The sequence below is a fragment of the Crassostrea angulata genome, chromosome 7 (assembly GCF_025612915.1).
Source record: "Crassostrea angulata isolate pt1a10 chromosome 7, ASM2561291v2, whole genome shotgun sequence".
In the NCBI taxonomy this organism is placed as follows: Eukaryota; Metazoa; Mollusca; class Bivalvia; order Ostreida; family Ostreidae; genus Magallana; species Magallana angulata.
Genome location: NC_069117.1, coordinates 40,739,779 through 40,759,045, shown reverse-complemented (window position 1 = coordinate 40,759,045; position 19,267 = coordinate 40,739,779). Strand labels below are relative to the sequence as shown.

Sequence of the window (19,267 nt, the reverse complement as noted above, 5' to 3'; positions counted from 1 at the left end):
ACTCTACCGGTTTCATTATAATAATATTATTTATTATTTTTTATTATTTAATACTTGTGTGGATTAACTTTACTCATTTTGGATTTTATATATATATATATATATATATATATATATATATATATATATATATATATATATATATATATATATATATATATATATATACATAACTGCCTGAAGAGCCAGGAATGGCGAAAACGTTTGCGGTTAATAGGATCAATTTGTGATTTTATTCTGGATATTTATCATTTTTAAATTATATATATATATATATATATATATATATATATATATATATATATATATATATATATATATATATATATATATATATATATATATATATATATTTTGACTGAGGTTGAGGGCAACAATTATTATACTAGCCCCCGAGGGACGAAATATTGCCCGACGCGAACCGGAGGGCAATATTTTCGTCCCAAGGGGGCTAATAAATCAATGTTGCCCCCAAACACAGTTAACATTTTTTTGTCATATGAAGAAACAAACCAAAATATACGAAAGCAATTGAAAACAGATCGCCGTAATTTTTTCAGCTCAACATACAATTCACGAATTCAATTTTGCGCAAAGTGCATTTTCGAAATATCCTCGGCATCAATCGATCAGTGGTGATATTCCACCGCCCGTAAGAATTAAGTTACAAATGTTCTATCTGATTTTACTTCAAAGTAACTCGCAAATCTTCATCTCCTTATGATAGCAAACCGTCGCATTGCGCGTCCGTTGTTTGCTTGCCATGACCGATAACCTATTATGACGTCACCTTGTTTTAGAGTCACGAAGAGTTATTAACGTCACCGTTTACGAATCAACAAATCAGAAGCGATAAATTGAAATAGAGGGAATATTCTCTAGATATTATTCCTAGCCGGTCAATATTAAAAAAATATTGACCGGTCAATATTTATCGGACGAGCTTATATTACAATTATTGACTATTCCTCTATATATAGAGTTGTATATAAGAATATACTACTGAATATAATATAATATAATATAATATAATAATATAATATAATATAATATTTATTACTTATTAGGTTAGTTACTGACTCACTACGGAAATATATTGGGTTGATCAATCTTATAGATGGCGAGGCGAAGCCGAGCCGTCTATGAGCTTGATCAACCCAATATATTTCCGTAGTGAGTCAGTAACTAACCTAATATATAACATTTTTGAGTAAGTTTTCCCGTTATGTCACAAATGAGATAATTTAATTACTATGCCCTGAAAATTGCTGAATTACACCGGAAATAGTTATAGTGCCCTCCCGGAAAAAGTTATATTTCACAGGAAACGGTGATATTGCCCTCCCGAAACTCTTATATCACCCTCGCGTGCAATCATTCTGCATATTTATTACGTCGGGTTCGAAATTTAGCTTGGCAAACGTAAACAGTTCCTCGAAAATAAAAATGTCTTAACAGTGTCTGCTATTCAAAGAAACTTACTTTAGTTGTTTAATTCCAATAATAATCTTCTTTTTGACATTTAAGAAGAAAATTGATTTGTAAGATATGAAGATGCATTAATAATTAAAATACACATGTTAATGAGATAAATATATTCTTAAACATATTTTTATTTTTAAAAATGTTATATAACATATATTACATGTCTTCTCGGGCGACAATACCAGGATATTTGTCCCTCGGTGACAGGAAAGCCCTGGAGTGTTATGTCGCCCTCTGCCTTCGGCATCGGGCAACATAACACTCCAGGGCTTTCCTGTCACCTCGGGGCAAATAACTGGTATGTCGCCCAAAAGCCATGTAATATATGTATAAAGTGGGTTTTTTTTCCGAGGACTATCAAGCTACATATTTATTCACAATAGCGATGATCTAACAAAGCCATGTACAAGATCCATTACTTCTCGCCCAATTTAACTCATTTAAACTTTTCAAAATTTTCAATCTCACCTTTCAAATACTCTTTAAAAATCTATGCTTCATCCATGTTTACTTACAATGTTTTGTTGCTATTCAATTTTAAATGATTTCTACCTTTCCTCTGCAGAGAATTGAGCAAATTTCGACGCTGCCATTTTGTTCTGCTTCAGATAAAACAATGTGACGTCAATATTCTAAGGGAAACTACTCTAATTTTAAAGAATTTCAAAGGGCAACTACTCCAATTACTTTAAGAACTTACGGCATGCAGTTTATGTATTAAATACTATGAAATGTCGAAATGAGTAAGCGAAGCGTCGGCCAATGACGGCAATATTGCCTAATATTATTTATCATATACCTAGTAGTGTATCAGCCCTGATACACGTGTTTTGGACAAGGTGAGACAGCAACTGGAAGCTAGGGCTGTATCGCCCTCGGGGCTGATATTTCTCTGTCTCAGCCCGTCGTCAAGGGGGTGTATTGCCCTCAAATTTAAAATCGCTTATTTCCAAATATCTTTGCTTTAAATTAAGACTAGTTTGTAAAATGACGATAGAATAACAAATAAATAATACAAAGCATCACCTTACACGTCTGAATATTTTTATTTATTGCTGAAAATTGAAAATAATAATTCAAAAATAGCGCCAAAGAGTGATATGTATCTAAGCAAGGGGAGGTAACCTACATAACGGTTGTGTATTCAGAACAATAGCACGCTATATTTAAGATCTCAACATTTAAATTATGGAGGATATAGAGAAGGATGGAACGAGACTTAATCTTAGAAAACCAGAGATTAGACTGTAAAAATTAAGTGATTAAAGTAATGGACGCGCTTATGAACGTTCTCAAACAATTTGCTAGGCCCTATAGGTCTAAAAGTATGGATTTTTATGAATGGAATCTGACAGGAAACTTACGAAATCCCAATGAAGGAATTTGAATCATTACGACGTTACGAAGGATGGAAGTTTCTCTCTCGCGAATAGATAGTGCTTCATTTCAGACGATAGACTCTCTTCTACTATATATTTTAAACGACATATAGTTTATCATCAAAGTCCAACAACTCATACAGTTCTTAACACATATAAAAAAGAATAAATCGAACGAGTTTCGTAAATCCGAGAAAAAAATCTATAGCTTCTTCATGATAAATTATGTTCCTTATTTGGAATTTGAATTTGAAAAAAGGTCTTTGATTTTAGATATATGATATAAACAACATCACACTGTTGTTTTGATCTCGGCCCTGGTATCAGCCCGAGCGGTTGGTATCGGCTCAAGCCCAAAATAACAGTGTGATATTCTATATTTCTCACCAAACAAATATAGAGATATATGAGGCAACCACGTGCTATGTTTAAACCAATGAAAGTGTGACATTTCAGTCCAAGGGAAAACATATATATATATATATATATATATATATATATATATATATATATATATATATATATATATATTCTTTATATAAAACCGGACACTGCGATATTTTTTGGATTTAAATATATATAAATATATATATATATATATATATATATATATATATATATATATATATATATATATATATATATATATATATATATATATATATATATATAGTTTTAAAAAATTTAAAAATAATAAATATCAAGAAAAAAATCACAAAATGATCGTATTTACTGCAAACGTTTTCGCCATTCCTAACTTTTCAGGCAGTTATGTACAAATCTTTGCATATCCATTGTTCTTTCCCACTGTAAGCCTATACAGAGGAACTGCAATTATTTTTTTATAATCGCAATTGCTCTGTCTGTATACTATGACGTCATAAAAGATACATTAAAGTCTGATTGCAATACCTAAATGTCTAGGTCTAGGCTAATACAGGGTATTTGCGAGTGGTAAAATGCAAATATAAGTATTAAACAACGATTATTTAGCGAACATGGCAATATGAATAGCAATTGCTCTGCTGGCATATTTTCCATGATGCGCTGTCGCGGATCATGAAATATGCCAACAGAGCAATTGCTATTCATAACGCCATGTTCGCTAAATAACGTTGTTTATTTCTTAAATGACTTATATGTAACGTAGTAACGTCAATAAGCAAAAGTTCATTGTGACGTCATAATAACGTTAAAGTAGCGGAAAGTTAGAGTCACAGAGCAAAAAGGCGCCAAAATAATAATAATAGCAAATATTACAAATGATTCAATGATATCACATGCATATAGTATATTTTTCATTTATATCACATGCATATAATTAATTTTTATTTTGTAAAAATATTATTACATATTACAGCATAATGTAATCGATACAATTTACTTGTCTTCTCTGTTGTTCTAACTTAAGAAAGGACTCTTCTCGTTATTAAAAATACTACGAGGGTTGATCCAAAAGTAATGTCACAGATAAAATCGTGAAAAATCCGCGTAAAAAGACAAAATTTGTGCTTTGAGATATCTGATTATTTCAATTCAGATCTGAAAATTTTAATGCATCATAATAAATATTTCTAAAGATAATATATATTTTGTAAAGCGTGAAGCAAGGATAGTCGCCGCACGCTAGTGACGTCATTTTTAGATCTTTGGAATTTTGGTAGAATTTCATAATTTATTACAGTATAGAAATTTGCCACGATGTTTTTTTTTTATTTACTTTTTTTCATTTTAATTCAGAAAGTAACTAATTACTATTTTTGTAATCGGTGGGTATATATTGGATATTATTCAATGTGCGATCAGTTTGTCGAGGTCTCTTGAAGAAGTCATGAGCGTAGCTTTTTTATATATCTCATGACGTAAGAACCTAGTTTTAACTTTCCTTCAGTGCGTGTATCTTCTGTTTATTTAATTTATTTATTAACATGACATATGCTTTTATTAAATATTAGAACCATGTTAAGGGTACCCTGTTCACTCGCTCTCAATTTTAGGTTGATATATCAATTCCAGTACATTTTTCTATCCTGGTATCATTATTCGCATGTCCAGTCTTTTTATTCTTTGATTTAGAGACAAAAGGCATTGCATAAATATCCGAAATGGACGGTTGCGTTCCATAATTTTTTTAAATAGTTAAAAATGTCTATTATTTATCTGTATCAAAATATTGTGTTGTTTGAGTCTTTTTCAAATTTTGAAATTATGTTATTAATACATAAATACAAACCTTAAAAAAGACGTAAATTCATGACACGGCGATATCACGTATATATCGTGCTATAAATATCAATATCTTGTTACGTATTCAACAAAATTTACTGAGAATTTTTCTTCAAATTAGAATTCTGATAAGGAAAATTTTGATGTATCATTTTATACAACACAACGCCAATGTGAAACGCAGTGCATAGTGTGACATTATTTTTAGATCAACCCTTGTACTTATAATAAGAAGTTCAAGAAATTTTGACACAGTCAAACAGATGATATTACCAACTGATTCTATCAGTTTAATCAAATTTGACGTTTTTGTTTTCGCATAAATGTCAGGTCAAGATCACTACATTTTTCCTCAACTTAAAGGATGATGAAAATAAATGTAGCTCTTTGCAGTTATGTAGACATTGATTTAAGATTTGAAGATTCTATTCTTCAATGAAATGATAAAAAATATCAGAATGTCTATCAGTTTATACTTCTAAAATGGAATAAATATTTATATTAAAATTGATATTGCGTAGCCCGCATTTTCTCTAATTTTCTTAAATTTTGAAGAAATTTTGCTTATTTTTTTATTGCTTCCAATATTAAAATATTTCTGATTTTTGTGTATTATGAAGACTTTATATAAAGATATAAATTGACAGAAAAGCTAATATATTGACCATTTAATAAGAGAGAGAAAATGATTTAAGTGATTTTTTCACACAAATCAGTGTATAGAATGGGCGTTCAAAAAGCTTATAAAAATGTAATTTGATAAGCAAATCATATTTTAAAAACATTCTGAAATCCAGGTATCATATAATTAGTTCACATTTGTAAAAAAAATCTAACATTAATGTTATTTTTTTTAAATGCTAAAACAGACTCATTAATCTGCAGCAATTCTGATTTGCCAAACATGTGATATTTTCCTAGGTCAATATTCCGCCAAAAATATAGCCCTTGTTCGATTCTAGACATTGATTACTTTTTCTATGCCAAGTTGTATGATAGTAAAAAAAAAATATTTTAATTTCTTTCATCTTGATTTAATGAACATTAATCAAATTTACATTTGACAAGTCGAATACCAGAAAATACTCCTTCCTTAAGTGGTAACCTTAAACTTTTTATATTCTTTTAAGTATTTTAAAAAAATGTTCTAAGAACAGTATAAGTGTTTTAATCTCATATTGATCTTATTTAATAACAAAAAAGAGTCCACAGAAACATTCTAGGCTTGGTAAGCTTTATCTTAAGCTGAAAATAATCTTTGTAATACGATTGTTCATTTTGTTGTTTTTTCTACTTTCCTTATTTCCTTAACGATATGTCGTAGCTAAAGATTGAATATTCGCTGATGGATAAACCATACATACAAAAAATCAGTTTTGCAGAGTATGGGCAATTCTGGGTCACGGGTTATTGAAACATAGTTTTACATGCTGCCTGAGGCAAGTATACTTTAGCTTCATACTACAAATAAAATTTTCACAAACCAAAATAACTTATGCCTCTTTTTTAAACAAAAGTCTTTTAGTTTATAGTCAAGACGGAAGCTCAGAAATCAATCCAGTTCAACTTCCTTGTACATTCAATTTCAAAAGGAGAAGCAACGTGTTTAATACATACATGTACCTTGTTTTCTATTTCTTGAACTAGCTGTGAAGGGAACCAGCCTTCGTCTCCATTCAGTAGTCCCTGTAATGTGCAATTATGATTTAGGTCATTGATACGTTCGTTTTTCTATTTTATAAACTCTGTAGTTTGGGAGGGGTGATTGGTTCTGTAAGATAAATTTTGCATTTTATATCCCGGAATTACATGTAGTAAACATATTCATGTTCATTTAATTTTTGGCATTTTCCTCCCTTTTTTGATTAATGATATATACATATATATTTCTTTTGCCATTGATTTTATTTTTGTTTTAAAGGAAACAACAACATTTAGCACCTTAGATAACAAACCAGTTATTTTTTACTTAATATTTCAATATGATATTCGCATATTTTTTCAAATGTCCTACATAACAAAAGGCCCATAAAGCGATATAAAACGATCAAAATATATGAGAGCATATAGGAACATTTTCTCTCTCAACTACTTACTAGGTATTGTATTTTATTTTTAAAAATCAGTAGTACTGTAAACTTTTCTTTTCGCGTGCGACAAATTTATGAGAAGGTTGCGAGCGTCATTGTTGCGAATTTTTCTCGCTGCGGACCAGTATTTGTTGGTAAGTTGAAATAAAAAAAACGGCTCTGGATATGTGAAAGAAAAAAAATGAACCTCATTGCGCTCAATTCCTTAAATTAACAAGAGGCCCATTGGGCCACATCGCTCACCTGAGCAACAAAGACTTTATATCGGCGTTCAAGGGATACTGTACCATATGGCCCCTCGTCAGAATAACAAAAAATTTTATGTAAATAAGTCGAATTTTACACTTATTTTTGCATTCACTTAATGTTTGATATTATACCTTTATGGAATACAACTTTTACCGAAAATAAGAAAATCCAATGCAAGATATAAAACTATTTTATCACATTCATCTTAAGATTTTTTACATGGTATTTCATATTCAGCATTTAAAATGTAAAGAAAAAAAGAATGGCCTCAGTTATGTGTACATTCATAGAATTGTGAGCAAAGCTTTGTATCTTGCTTATAATTCGAAGCTTAACACTCAAATATGGTTAGTAAATAGAAATTGTAAACAATATAACAGAAGAAACATGCACTAAACAAAGAGCACAATTTATTTTTTAAAAAGAATCATATATTTTCCTACATATTTCCGTCAGTGGTATTAAACTCGGTTTAAACTATAAATAAACTCAAACAAATGATGAACATCTCAACATAACACATTGCGTTAGCCAACCATTACGCAAAAAATCATACCGAATTCCCAATGGAATGCATTGTATTTTAGTACTTTGTTAAAACATCAGATTTTGCGTATTTTGCATAGGTAAACAGTCAACTGTCTGTTTTACCGAAGTCTATGTTTGATTTGATACGTAACAATTACAAAAATACAGGCGATAGTTCCCTATGTAACAAAGCATAAATAATGCAAATGAAACGGAAATCAAAACAAGCTAACATATCACCACCGTCAAATGTGAAAACTGTCAACGCATTGAAATAATTAACCTCATTTTACTACCCAAAATCGGCACCAATATATCTTGCATGTTTCAAAGATTTCCTTCGCACGCGAACTGTTGCACAACATTTGTTAGATTGGCCCAATTATCATACGTCCAACATAGCTGCTTTAAACAAAGAACCTCGTTTTAGAAGTATGAAATACTGAACCCAAAGTTATAAATTGGTTAAAACAAACTTTTCTTTCATTATGTTTTTTCGTAAAAACTAAGATTTGAAAAAGAATTAGCCGTAATTTTTGCAACTTATATTTTCCTTTCCATAAGGATTATTTATATTAAATTACTTGAATTTGACCCGGTACTTCTTGAAAAGAATATTTCAAAAAACGAACTCCCTTTTTCTACAGTTTCGATTTTTTTCCGTTTTGAATAAAGATCAGTCTTTCATTTCTGCAATTTATATTTGCCTTCCTATAAGGTTGCTTTGTGCCTAATTTAGCTGAAATTGTCCAATCGGTTTTAGCGAAAAAGTTCAAAATGTAAAAACTTTACAGACGGACGGACAGACGGACGATGGAGAAAATGCGATCAAAATAGCTCACTTGAGCTTTCAGCTCAGGTGAGGTAAAACATTTAATAATTTAGTTGGTCTTAGCCATTGTAAACTGTTGTTGTTTATCTGGTGTGAATTCGTGCGATGCTTTATAACCTTATTTAATTGAACAATGAATATTGATAGGCATCTCACTCTACTGTACTAATGCCCACACATTTTTTTTTATCTTTATTAAAAAATAACAAATGCCTTCAATTAGAGAAAATCTTTTGCTGCAATATTTTCTTAAGAACAGCGACAATACATTTATCCTCATAATAATAATACGTCAGATTTATGAAAACTGTTAAAAAGACGTCATTTTTATTTAATTTTGTTTGAAAAACTATCAAAATATGTTAAGATTTTTTTATAATTCGCTATATAAGATGGGGCCCAAAAAAAAAATTAAGGATATGTGAACTTGACCAAAAAAAGTTCACTGTGCAACGCGAACTGTCGTCTGGCGATAAATGTCGTATTTCCAAAGCGAGACGGTTTAATTGCTTAATTTAAGGTATAAAACAGTGATACAATGTGTGTAAGTTTATGAACTTGCATAAAAATTTCCTTTTTATCAAATGGTTTTACTTTTTTAATCATTTACAAACTTAAGGTTAACGACATATATACTTGCACCGATTTCCGGTAATTTTCAAATCTCGATGTAAACAAGGAGTCGGGATAACGAAAACTGATGGATATTATTAGTGTATTATGCATATTGCAAACAAAATCCGATGTCGGGTGTCATTGAAATGGGAGTGAAAAAAATGACGAGACCATATACCAGTTCTTTGTGATCTAAACCTGCCATTGGCAGTAAGCATGGTAAGTGTGTTATCATGAAATGTGCTATAGTGTTATGTTAACGTTACAGCTTATTATACTCGTAAAGTATCCACGTGAAAAACAATATCGCCCAGCCTATATGCAGAATAGCTAAACAATGATCCTAATTTGTTCAAACATAAAAATAATTCATTGTTAATTTAGTCAGTGTATGTGTAATTAAAATTATCTCAATTTCAATTCGAATTTTCTCAAAGGACGTTAACATGATAAATGGTAGGGTTAACCAGGCGCTTATATGCCCAACATTTAGCATAGAGAGCCCTGAGTTAACTCCACCATATGACATGCTTATTTACCAACATTTATTCACAAAATGATTTTAAGTGTAACACTTTCATGCACATTAGCTTGAACATTATATTTGTAAGAAAATAGGCTATATATTTGTATTGATGATTTTTTTAGCACATATAGTTCGTAACATGAAAAATTTATCTTTTATTCACTATGAATAACTGATTATGTTGATTTTCAGTACTGTGAAACCATTTGAACAGCTGATTGATATTCACCTATTTTGAACTGTAAAAATCAAAGTACTATTGAAAATATATATATATATATATCTTAATTTATCGGTTGATTAAATTGCACACATTATATTTAGATTTCGTGTGATGTGTTCATTATCTATACTGCTATATCAAAATAATAGACTCTAATTTTGGGGCTTTAATACCGAGAAATCGGAAGAGTACTGTCATTTGTTTTATATATTTTTAACATTACTGGTATTTGAAGATTACCAATCTATTATTATTATTTCAAAATCAAGCTTCGTTATTTGATAATCAACGAAAAGTCCTTTAAAAAATCCCGAGATCATCTTGATTTTTTAGATTTTACAATCTTGCGCATTACATTCACGCTCGATCACGGGAGGCTCTTTGTGTGTGAATTTGAAGCGAGTAACAACGTTGGTGAAAAAGGGTTGAATTCTTCAATAATATAGATTTAATTCTTAGATGAAAGGTATTAACAGCCTCAAAATGGTTTGTTATGAATAATTTGACTGTTCAAATACAGCGTCATTAATTTTCTCTTAAAACGTTTCGGAGCGATTCTGCAATTTTTTGCTACATTATTGGTATATGGGAGGCATTTTAACTATGGTGAAGGCCTGTTCCGAGACACAGTTAGATTATTCTAACTAAGCAGAGTGTAGTAAAATTAATAGCATTAGCTTGGTTAAGTAAATGTCAACAATACGGTGTGTCGATGTATCTATTTCGTAGATGTCTGATATCATATACAATTATCAACCCGTGCACACACGGGTCAAAGACTAGTTGTTACAGATTTTTTTTTCATTATCTTAAAATCATGAAAACATATGATTTGTAAATAGACACAGTCATATAAAATTTGAAATTGTCAAGCTAAGTAACATTAATAAAAATGTTCACAAGGTTCACCTGATAACTAATTTTTATATAGAATATTCCATTTATATTAGCCTCTGTCTATGTTTAATACACTTTCATAATATGCCCATATGGATTTTATTTTTTTTACATGGAGCTTCGTAAAATCATGCTTTCATATGAGTCCTTCTTATATGCTTCTTAAAATCATGCTTTCATATGAGTCCTTCTTATATGTTATAAGTAAAATTTCCAGTAATATTATTTTGGGGTTTTTTAATACAGATTTTTTAAACCTCCAAGAGATTTTTTTACATGGAGCTTCTTAAAATCATGCTTCCATATGAGTCCTACTTATATGTTATAAGTATAAGTTCCAGTAATATCATTTAAGGGTTTTTTAATAAAGATTTTTCAAACATCCAAGAGATGAGAACACCACTGGTATGTGTTAACGAGGTCATTCCTAATGCAAGACACAATGCGGAAATATATGACTAACGTAAAGAACAGAAACCATGAGTGATGAAAAGAAAGGTGATTAATGATTCTCTTATATTCATCCTGAGAAAGCCTTTCCCGATTGATGACTTGGATCATTTATTTGGTAATTAAAGGATGAAAATATTTATTTGAACATGTATGATATAATATTAAGACAATTAATAGGCAGCACAACATATTCTTAAATATGAAGCTGGACCAAATCAGTGATAATCTACCATTTATTACATGCACTTGGACTTGAAAACCATTTCTAAAACTCCAATAGTCATGAATATTTGGACATATAATGCATGAAATAAAGAATTATTATTGTAAAAGAATATATATTATGATACATGCATATGCTATAAGAATTCAATTGATAGTTATCAACAGTTGTGTATACTGAACAAGTGCAGTAATGAAGTTTGTTATGGCTATATACTGTTTACTGTTCATGTGGAGTAACTGATTTTTGGGAGTTGATTTTTAATCAACTCATTTATGCAGTCACGCGGACAAACCGAAAGTGAAACAGTGTTTGGACCCAATCACTTAATCAACACCGCTAAAAAGAAATAGTACTTTAAAATAATCAATAATCGATAAATTCGACGAAATATATTCGATTGTCTTATTTCCCTTTAGAATATGTATCTCAAAAGCTTGAAAATATTCGGAATTTGAAATGATACGATGAAATTCGAAAGTTTTAGTAGATGTATATATTCCTACGAAATCAGGTCAATCCAGAGGAAGTCTCGTTCAACCAGACGCTCGGCTGTCTCCGTAAATTTCCGACGAGCAGGGTTTACGGAGACAGCCGAGCGTCTGGTTGAACAAAACTAATATAGAGGCAGCACTAACGATACACTGAACCGAGCGCTTTCCGGGTAATGGAATTCGGCAAATTTCGGCTGATTCCGTAACGTTAACCTACATAAAAATAGGCCGAGATCCGAAAGATAAAATATTCGTTTTTATTAAAATGGTTAATAATTGAAACAAAATGAGTAATTTCGGCAAAAAAAAAATACTGTGTATAGCGTTGATTTTTAGAATGACAAAAGTTTTGGAACTATTTTCATTCGCCCCTATTTGTACGCCCCACGATTTATTTTCCCGCCAAGCTTCGAAGACAAGACGACATTTTCAGAATTGCCAACGTATCGTTCGAGATTTCTCAACGGAAAGGTTTGTGTTTTATGTTTGTTTTAAATACATATGAAACTGATTGTCTTAAAGTTTATTTCGTTACTTTTCTTACATGAAAAGTGAAGTTTGTAACAGTCAACAAGTCTTTCTATATAAAGACATGGTCGCCATTGTTATTGTCATATACCATTTAGCTACAGGCCTAAGAACTGACACAAGAAATATGCACTTACCATGCTCAAGATAAATCTCAATTGAAGGCAAAGTAGTTTTGAATTAATATCTTGTGCAAGAAAAGTAACAAAGTGTGGTTATTAACATGTTTTAGGAACTGAGGTGTTGAAAGTGACCATATATTAATCTTATGGATGTATAGAGACGTGATAATTAATGTCGGGATATTCTCTATTGAGATCTGATTTTCTTAACTTGCACTGACTGATGGTTGATTCCTGTAGATCAATAAAGTGCAGCATATTTATGAGTTCAGCAGGCCATTAATTTATTTCAAAATTATCTTTGTTTGATCAAGATTATTTATTCAAGTTAAAGTTATACTCTTGCGAAAAGAACTGAGGGTTTCACATTGTACTGATATTTCCCCTTAACATTGCACTGATATTTCCCCTTAAGATATATAACAGTTGGGGTTTGTATAAAACGAAAATTCAGATAACTGCTGTTAACTTGGACATAAAGAATATGCATGGAAAGGCAATATTAATATTTTCCTTGTCGTGTGACTTTGCGACTGCTGTGGAATAGTTGGTGGACCTCTGGTTGTTAAACCAATTCAAAGTCGAAAAAAAGCTTAGCTAAAGAAAAAAAAATTCATGTTGTGTTAACAAATAGTTGACAGAAATTGGAATTTAAATAAGTGTTAATGAGAAATAATTAGAAATGAAAAAAGTTGTAACTTGTATCAAAAAAGTCAAACTTAGAAGCTGTTCAATATTCTGAATTAGGATTAACAGATGTTCAAGAACATGGTGTAGAAAGATATGAAGTTGTTGAGTCATCAAATACTTCGCTTGCTCATAATGTCATTTTTGAAAGAAGTGTTTTGGGCAGTTTTCACCAGGGTTCTGATAATTTTTCAGAGACAAGTAGGGGCCGGCAATGTGTTGCAAATGCATTGATAAGCATTCTGTACAGAGTTGCAAGTAAAAACACAGTTTTCTTTTGGGATAAAGAAGTAATTGGTTACCTTTTAGTCGAAGGAGATTCTCTTTATAGGCAAGTGAGGAAATACTGTTCACATTCATATTTGAATCCCGAGGACATTCCTCGAAAAGTGTGTTTTTATTCATGCCTAACAAATTGCTCCATTTCAACAACATTTGCGGGAGATATCGTAAACACATTTTCAAATGAATTTCCCTTTGTTTCATTGGGAACAGCATTAACTCTCTGTTTGAATGAAGCACCTCATGCTTGTATATTTCTTTGTAAGGGCGTTGCTTTAGCAATTCATTATTCTGATACTTTTTTCCACGTTTTTGACTCCCATGCTAGAAACATGCAAGGACAAACTGATAGTGATGAAAATGCTGCCATTTTTACTGTCAAATCGTTACAGGAGTTGCAAAATCTTCTGAGATTTTGGTTTTGGAATAAGAATTCAACACAGTTTGAAGTTAACAAATTCAAGGTGCATATATTGAAGGACAAAAAAGCATACAAGAGAAAAGACCCGATAGTATGTTTGTCTCATAAAAAACACACACCTTGTTTGTAACACTTGTGGTACAACAGAAATTCTGTCACAAGTCAATGATCATTGTGTATCCACAGAAAGTTTGTCAGAAGTTAATGATTGCAGTAGTTCGGCAGAAATTTTGTTCCAAGTTAATGATTATAATGCATCCATTGGTATCTCATCTCAACTTAATGGTTGTGGTAGTTCAACAGAAATGTCATCAGAAATTAGTGATCCTGGTCAACCAGTTGAACAATCAATAATTGTTGATTTCCATAAATCTGTACAAGAAGGACCTACATGTATTCATGTTTGCCAATGCTGTAAACAAACTTGGTTCAAAGAAAGTGTTTCGAAGGCTGCGAACATACCTGATGGCATCCTTCAGCAGTGCCAAGTAAGGTAAGCTGATATAGTTTGTGGTACATGTAAATTGTATTTGAAAACTAATAAAATACCCCCATGTTCAGTTGCTAATGGTATTGCTTTTCTATCAAAACCGAGGGAACTTGAACTGACTGAACTTGAAGAACGACTTGTTTCTCCAAGAATTCCATTTATGCAGCTCAGAGAAAAACCTAGAGGAGGACAGTTAAGCATTCATGGAAATGTTGTTAATGTCAAAGCAGATGTCACTTCAACAGTTAAAAATTGCCCAGGATGATGTCAGAAAATGAAACTATTGCATTAAATTTGAAGCGCAGCTTAAGCTTCAAGCATTCTGTGGCCAGTGAAAGAATAAGGCCAAACAAAGTCTTTGTTGCAGCAAAGTGGCTAGTTGAAAATAGTGCTTTGTATAAAAGTGAAGGAATTGAGGTAAATCAGAGTTGGGTTCATTCATTGAATACTGAGGAAAGCAATATTACAGAAACAAGCTCTCTAGGAAATATTGATTTAAGCACAAGTGTTAATAATTCGGCAGGAGAGTCAAGTCTTCGAAAAAGTCAAAATGAGATAGATTCATGGACTGAAGACCCTGATCTTGATGACAGGCCAAGTGGAAATACTGATACCGTTTTGCAGAGTGTTGATTTTCGTGAGTTTAATGAAGTGTTGAATGTTGCACCTGGTGAACACAACAATCCTTTAACTATGTTTCAGGATATTTTCTCTGAGTTTCTGGCATTTCCTAATATATATTGTGGAGAAGCTAGGCCAGACAACAAGTCTCGTAAAGTACCTTTGCATAACAGTACCATCTGCAAATGTGAATTGAGGAATGTTGACAGAAGATGTGCAAAGTGCATTCCAAATATCTTTTACAAAGCAAAGAAATTACAAATAAAACAAATCCAAAACAAAGTCTCGCTAGCAATTAGAAAATGTAAACTGCAAGGGAAGAAATTCACAGCAGAGGTGTTGGATTCCATTACGGTAGACAAAATGGTTCATTTAAATGAAGGATATCATGTGCTGCGCAACCTTCGAGGTTCCCCACCTTATTGGGAAAAAGCAAAAAAAGATGTTTTTGCTATAATGAGACAGTTTGGCATTCCCACTTGGTTCTGCTCTTTTTCGGCTGCAAAAACGAAATGGATTCCTCTCTTAAAAACACTGGGCAAACTCATTGACAATGTGACATATACAGAAGATGACATAAATAACCTTTCTTGGGATGAAAAATGTAGGCTTATAAAGTCAGACCCATTAACTTGTTCAAGGTACTTTGATTACAGGTTCCAGAGATTTCTTCATGGAGTTTTGTTGCACAAAACACATCCTGTTGGGGAAGTTGTTGACTATTTTTTTCGTGTGGAATTCCAACAACGTGGCTCTCCTCATGTTCATATGCTCTTGTGGGTGAAGAATGCACCAAATGTATCTTCTGATTCTTACGAAAAAATTTCGCAGTTTGTTGATAGATATGTCTCTTGTTCAAAAAGTGGTGCAGATCAAGTTTTGGTTAATTACCAGACTCACAGGCATGCCAAGACGTGTATGAAAAAAACAAACCTATTTGTCGCTTCAATTTCCCAATTCCTCCTATGCCTAAAACCGTTACTTTGTCCCTGATTGTTACTGATATGGACTTCAAAGAATTTTTATCAAAATTAGAAATGGACTTTGAGACATATACATTGGCCATTAGATCATCACTGACACAAAGTAAACTTTTTTTAAAGAGACAGCCATACAAAATTAGAATCAATTCTTATAATTATACCTTGTTGAAAAGTTGGCTTGCAAATATGGATATACAGTTTATCCAATACCCATATGCATGTGCAACATATATTGTTTACTACATCTCTAAGGGTCAGCGAGGGATGTCAAACTTGTTGAATAAAGCATGTGAGGAAGCTCGAAGAGAGGATTCAGACATAAGGCAGCAAGTAAGGCACATAGGGAATCAGTTTTTGTCCCATGTGGAAATTGGAGCTCAAGAGGCAGCTTATCTTGTGTTACAAATGCCTTTTCGCAGAACTTCCAGGTCGTTTGTATTCATCAACACAAGTCCTCCAGATGAACGAGTCATAATGTTAAAGCCTAAACATGTGCTGAAAGACATGAAGGAAGACAGCACTGACATTAAATCAAGCAACATTGTGAAACTCTATCAACAGCGACCAAAAAGTATTGAAAAGTTGTGTCTAGCAGACTTTGTATCTAAATTTTCTGTAAGATACAAAAAAGGGAATCAAATCCTAATTTGATAAGTACAGATGATCTGCCAGAAACAGAATATATAGAAGATACATCAGATGATGTTGAGGATGATTCTGTGGACTTTGAATAACAAAAACGTTAGATGTTTAGAAATGGAACAGAAATAGTTCAAAGGAAAAAACAATGTATTTTAAGATGGGTGCACTTTGATGTAGAAACAGAACCTGAAAAATTTAACAGAGAACTACTGATGTTGTTCACACACTGGAGGAATGAAGTTCAGGACTTGAAAGGAATGTTGATTTTATACTCTGTCTTTTGAAACTATGTATTTAAGCAAAAAAGATAAAATAGATAGCAAAAGGGGAGAATATGAACCAAGTCGTGTTGTTTTTAACAGTATAGAGGAGGCAATCCTGATGGGCAGTTCATTGGAAAATGAGTGTCTTGATTTTGTTGCACCTGAAAATGAGCATAATGAGCATATTGACAGAGATAACGGTGATAGGCTTTGTCAAAAGTATGGGTGCTTCAACCCTGATCAAAATATGCCAAATTACGATATAGGGATAGACCTTGGCATAGCAAGAAAGCAGTTTGAAAATGAACAAATCACCCAGTGGGGAGAAATAAATGATGATGATTACAGACAATTATTGAGAAATTTGAACAAGCAACAAAAAGAGTTTTTATACCATATTTTGCATTGGGTGAAAACAAAACCAGATCCACTCTATGTTCTTTTTACAGGAGGTGCAGGTGTGGGTAAAAGTGTTGTGAAAAGGGCTCTCTACCAATGTTTACTGAATTATTTTTCTCATCAATTACAAAACTCACCAGATAACTTGCATGTCTTACTTTGTGCACCAACAGGAAAGGCTGCTCACAACATAAATGTTGCAACCATACACTCATCATTTTGCTTACCAGTTTGGCAAGGTTTCAAATATAAGCCCTTAGACATGCAGCAGTTGAACATTCTTAGGTCTAAATACACGCACCTTAAAGTTATCTTCATTGATGAAATATCAATGGTTGGACATGGCATGTTTAATTTTATTAATTTAAGATTGCAAGAGATAAAAGGTTGCAAAAAGCTCTTTGGTGGAGTAAGCATTAGAGCAGTCGGTGACCTTTTCTAGCTTAAGCCAGTAATGGATGGTTGGATTTTCTCACAACCATGTCAAAACTATGGACCTTTAGCAACAAACTTATGGAGAGACAATTTTCAGATGTACGAGTTAACAGAAATAATGCGACAAAAAGATTATAAAGAATTCGCTGAGATTTTGAACAGATTGAGAGAAGGAAAGCATACCACAGATTATCTTGCAAAATTAAAAGGTGCTTTGACTACTAATGACAGCAAACTTTCCAACATTCCTCATCTTTTTGCAACAAGGAAGGAAGTCTTTGGTCTTAATGAAAAAATCTTTTCACAGTCCTCATCCTCATCTTCTCTATGAAGTTTCTTTTTATACATTTGTATGTTAATACATTTTGATCAGGTGATCTGTTAATAAATGCTCTTTAATTTTCAAAGGCTTCATTTTGTATTGGGACACAAACAACAAAAACCTAAAGCTTTGTTTAGTATGTAAATGTATTAAAATCAAAGGATCACTAAGCCATATGTTAAAGGTCCTCAACATGTACCAATATACACTACTGGCACTGTACCAGTTATCGGCTAAAATTAAACATTCCTTATTTCTTGATATTTTTGGATAAAACTTGACATACTTTAAAAACTGAATTCCTTATTTATCAATCTGTTTGTTTATATCATTATTTAGAACCCAAAATATCTTGTTTTGTGCTTTTAAGCACGCCCCGAATTTGCCGAGTTTTTACGATTTACTGTACCAGTTATCGGCTTCGTGATAATATCATAGTAAAAATCTGTGTTCATGTTGATTTTATACTCTGCTAAATGTAGTTTGAATTATGCCCCTTGTGAGGTCAGACTAAAGTATTCGGGGTCATGATACATTATAAACAAAACTCATAAAATAATTCGTTTATTATCATACGGTAATACACCAAATCGTATACTATTCAATACATAATTGTGCAATCAGGCGTTCAATTGCGCTACGAATCTCTCGGAAATTCGTGAATTCCTTTTGTTTATACATGTTAAATGTATTGATTTTATATGTCAAATCAAAGAAAGGATATAATAACGTATCACAAAGAGGTAATATTCTATTTTTAACTTATTACGTCACTTCCCCAACTGCTGAAAGTGCAAAGATGTAAAATCAGCGGTAAACAATGATCGTTTAAGCTCATGTATAAAACATATT

General features: G+C 32.0%; 1 protein-coding gene across 1 annotated transcript in view; it reads right to left on the bottom strand.

Moving 5' to 3' along the window:
• Positions 1-19,267, bottom strand: part of LOC128191334 (proto-oncogene vav-like) — a 40,217-nt gene that overhangs the window by 13,604 nt on the left and 7,346 nt on the right. The window contains exon 3 of the mRNA XM_052863408.1: positions 6,714-6,776. Within this exon, the coding sequence (XP_052719368.1) occupies positions 6,714-6,776 (63 nt within the window). The remainder of the gene's footprint in view (positions 1-6,713; positions 6,777-19,267) is intronic.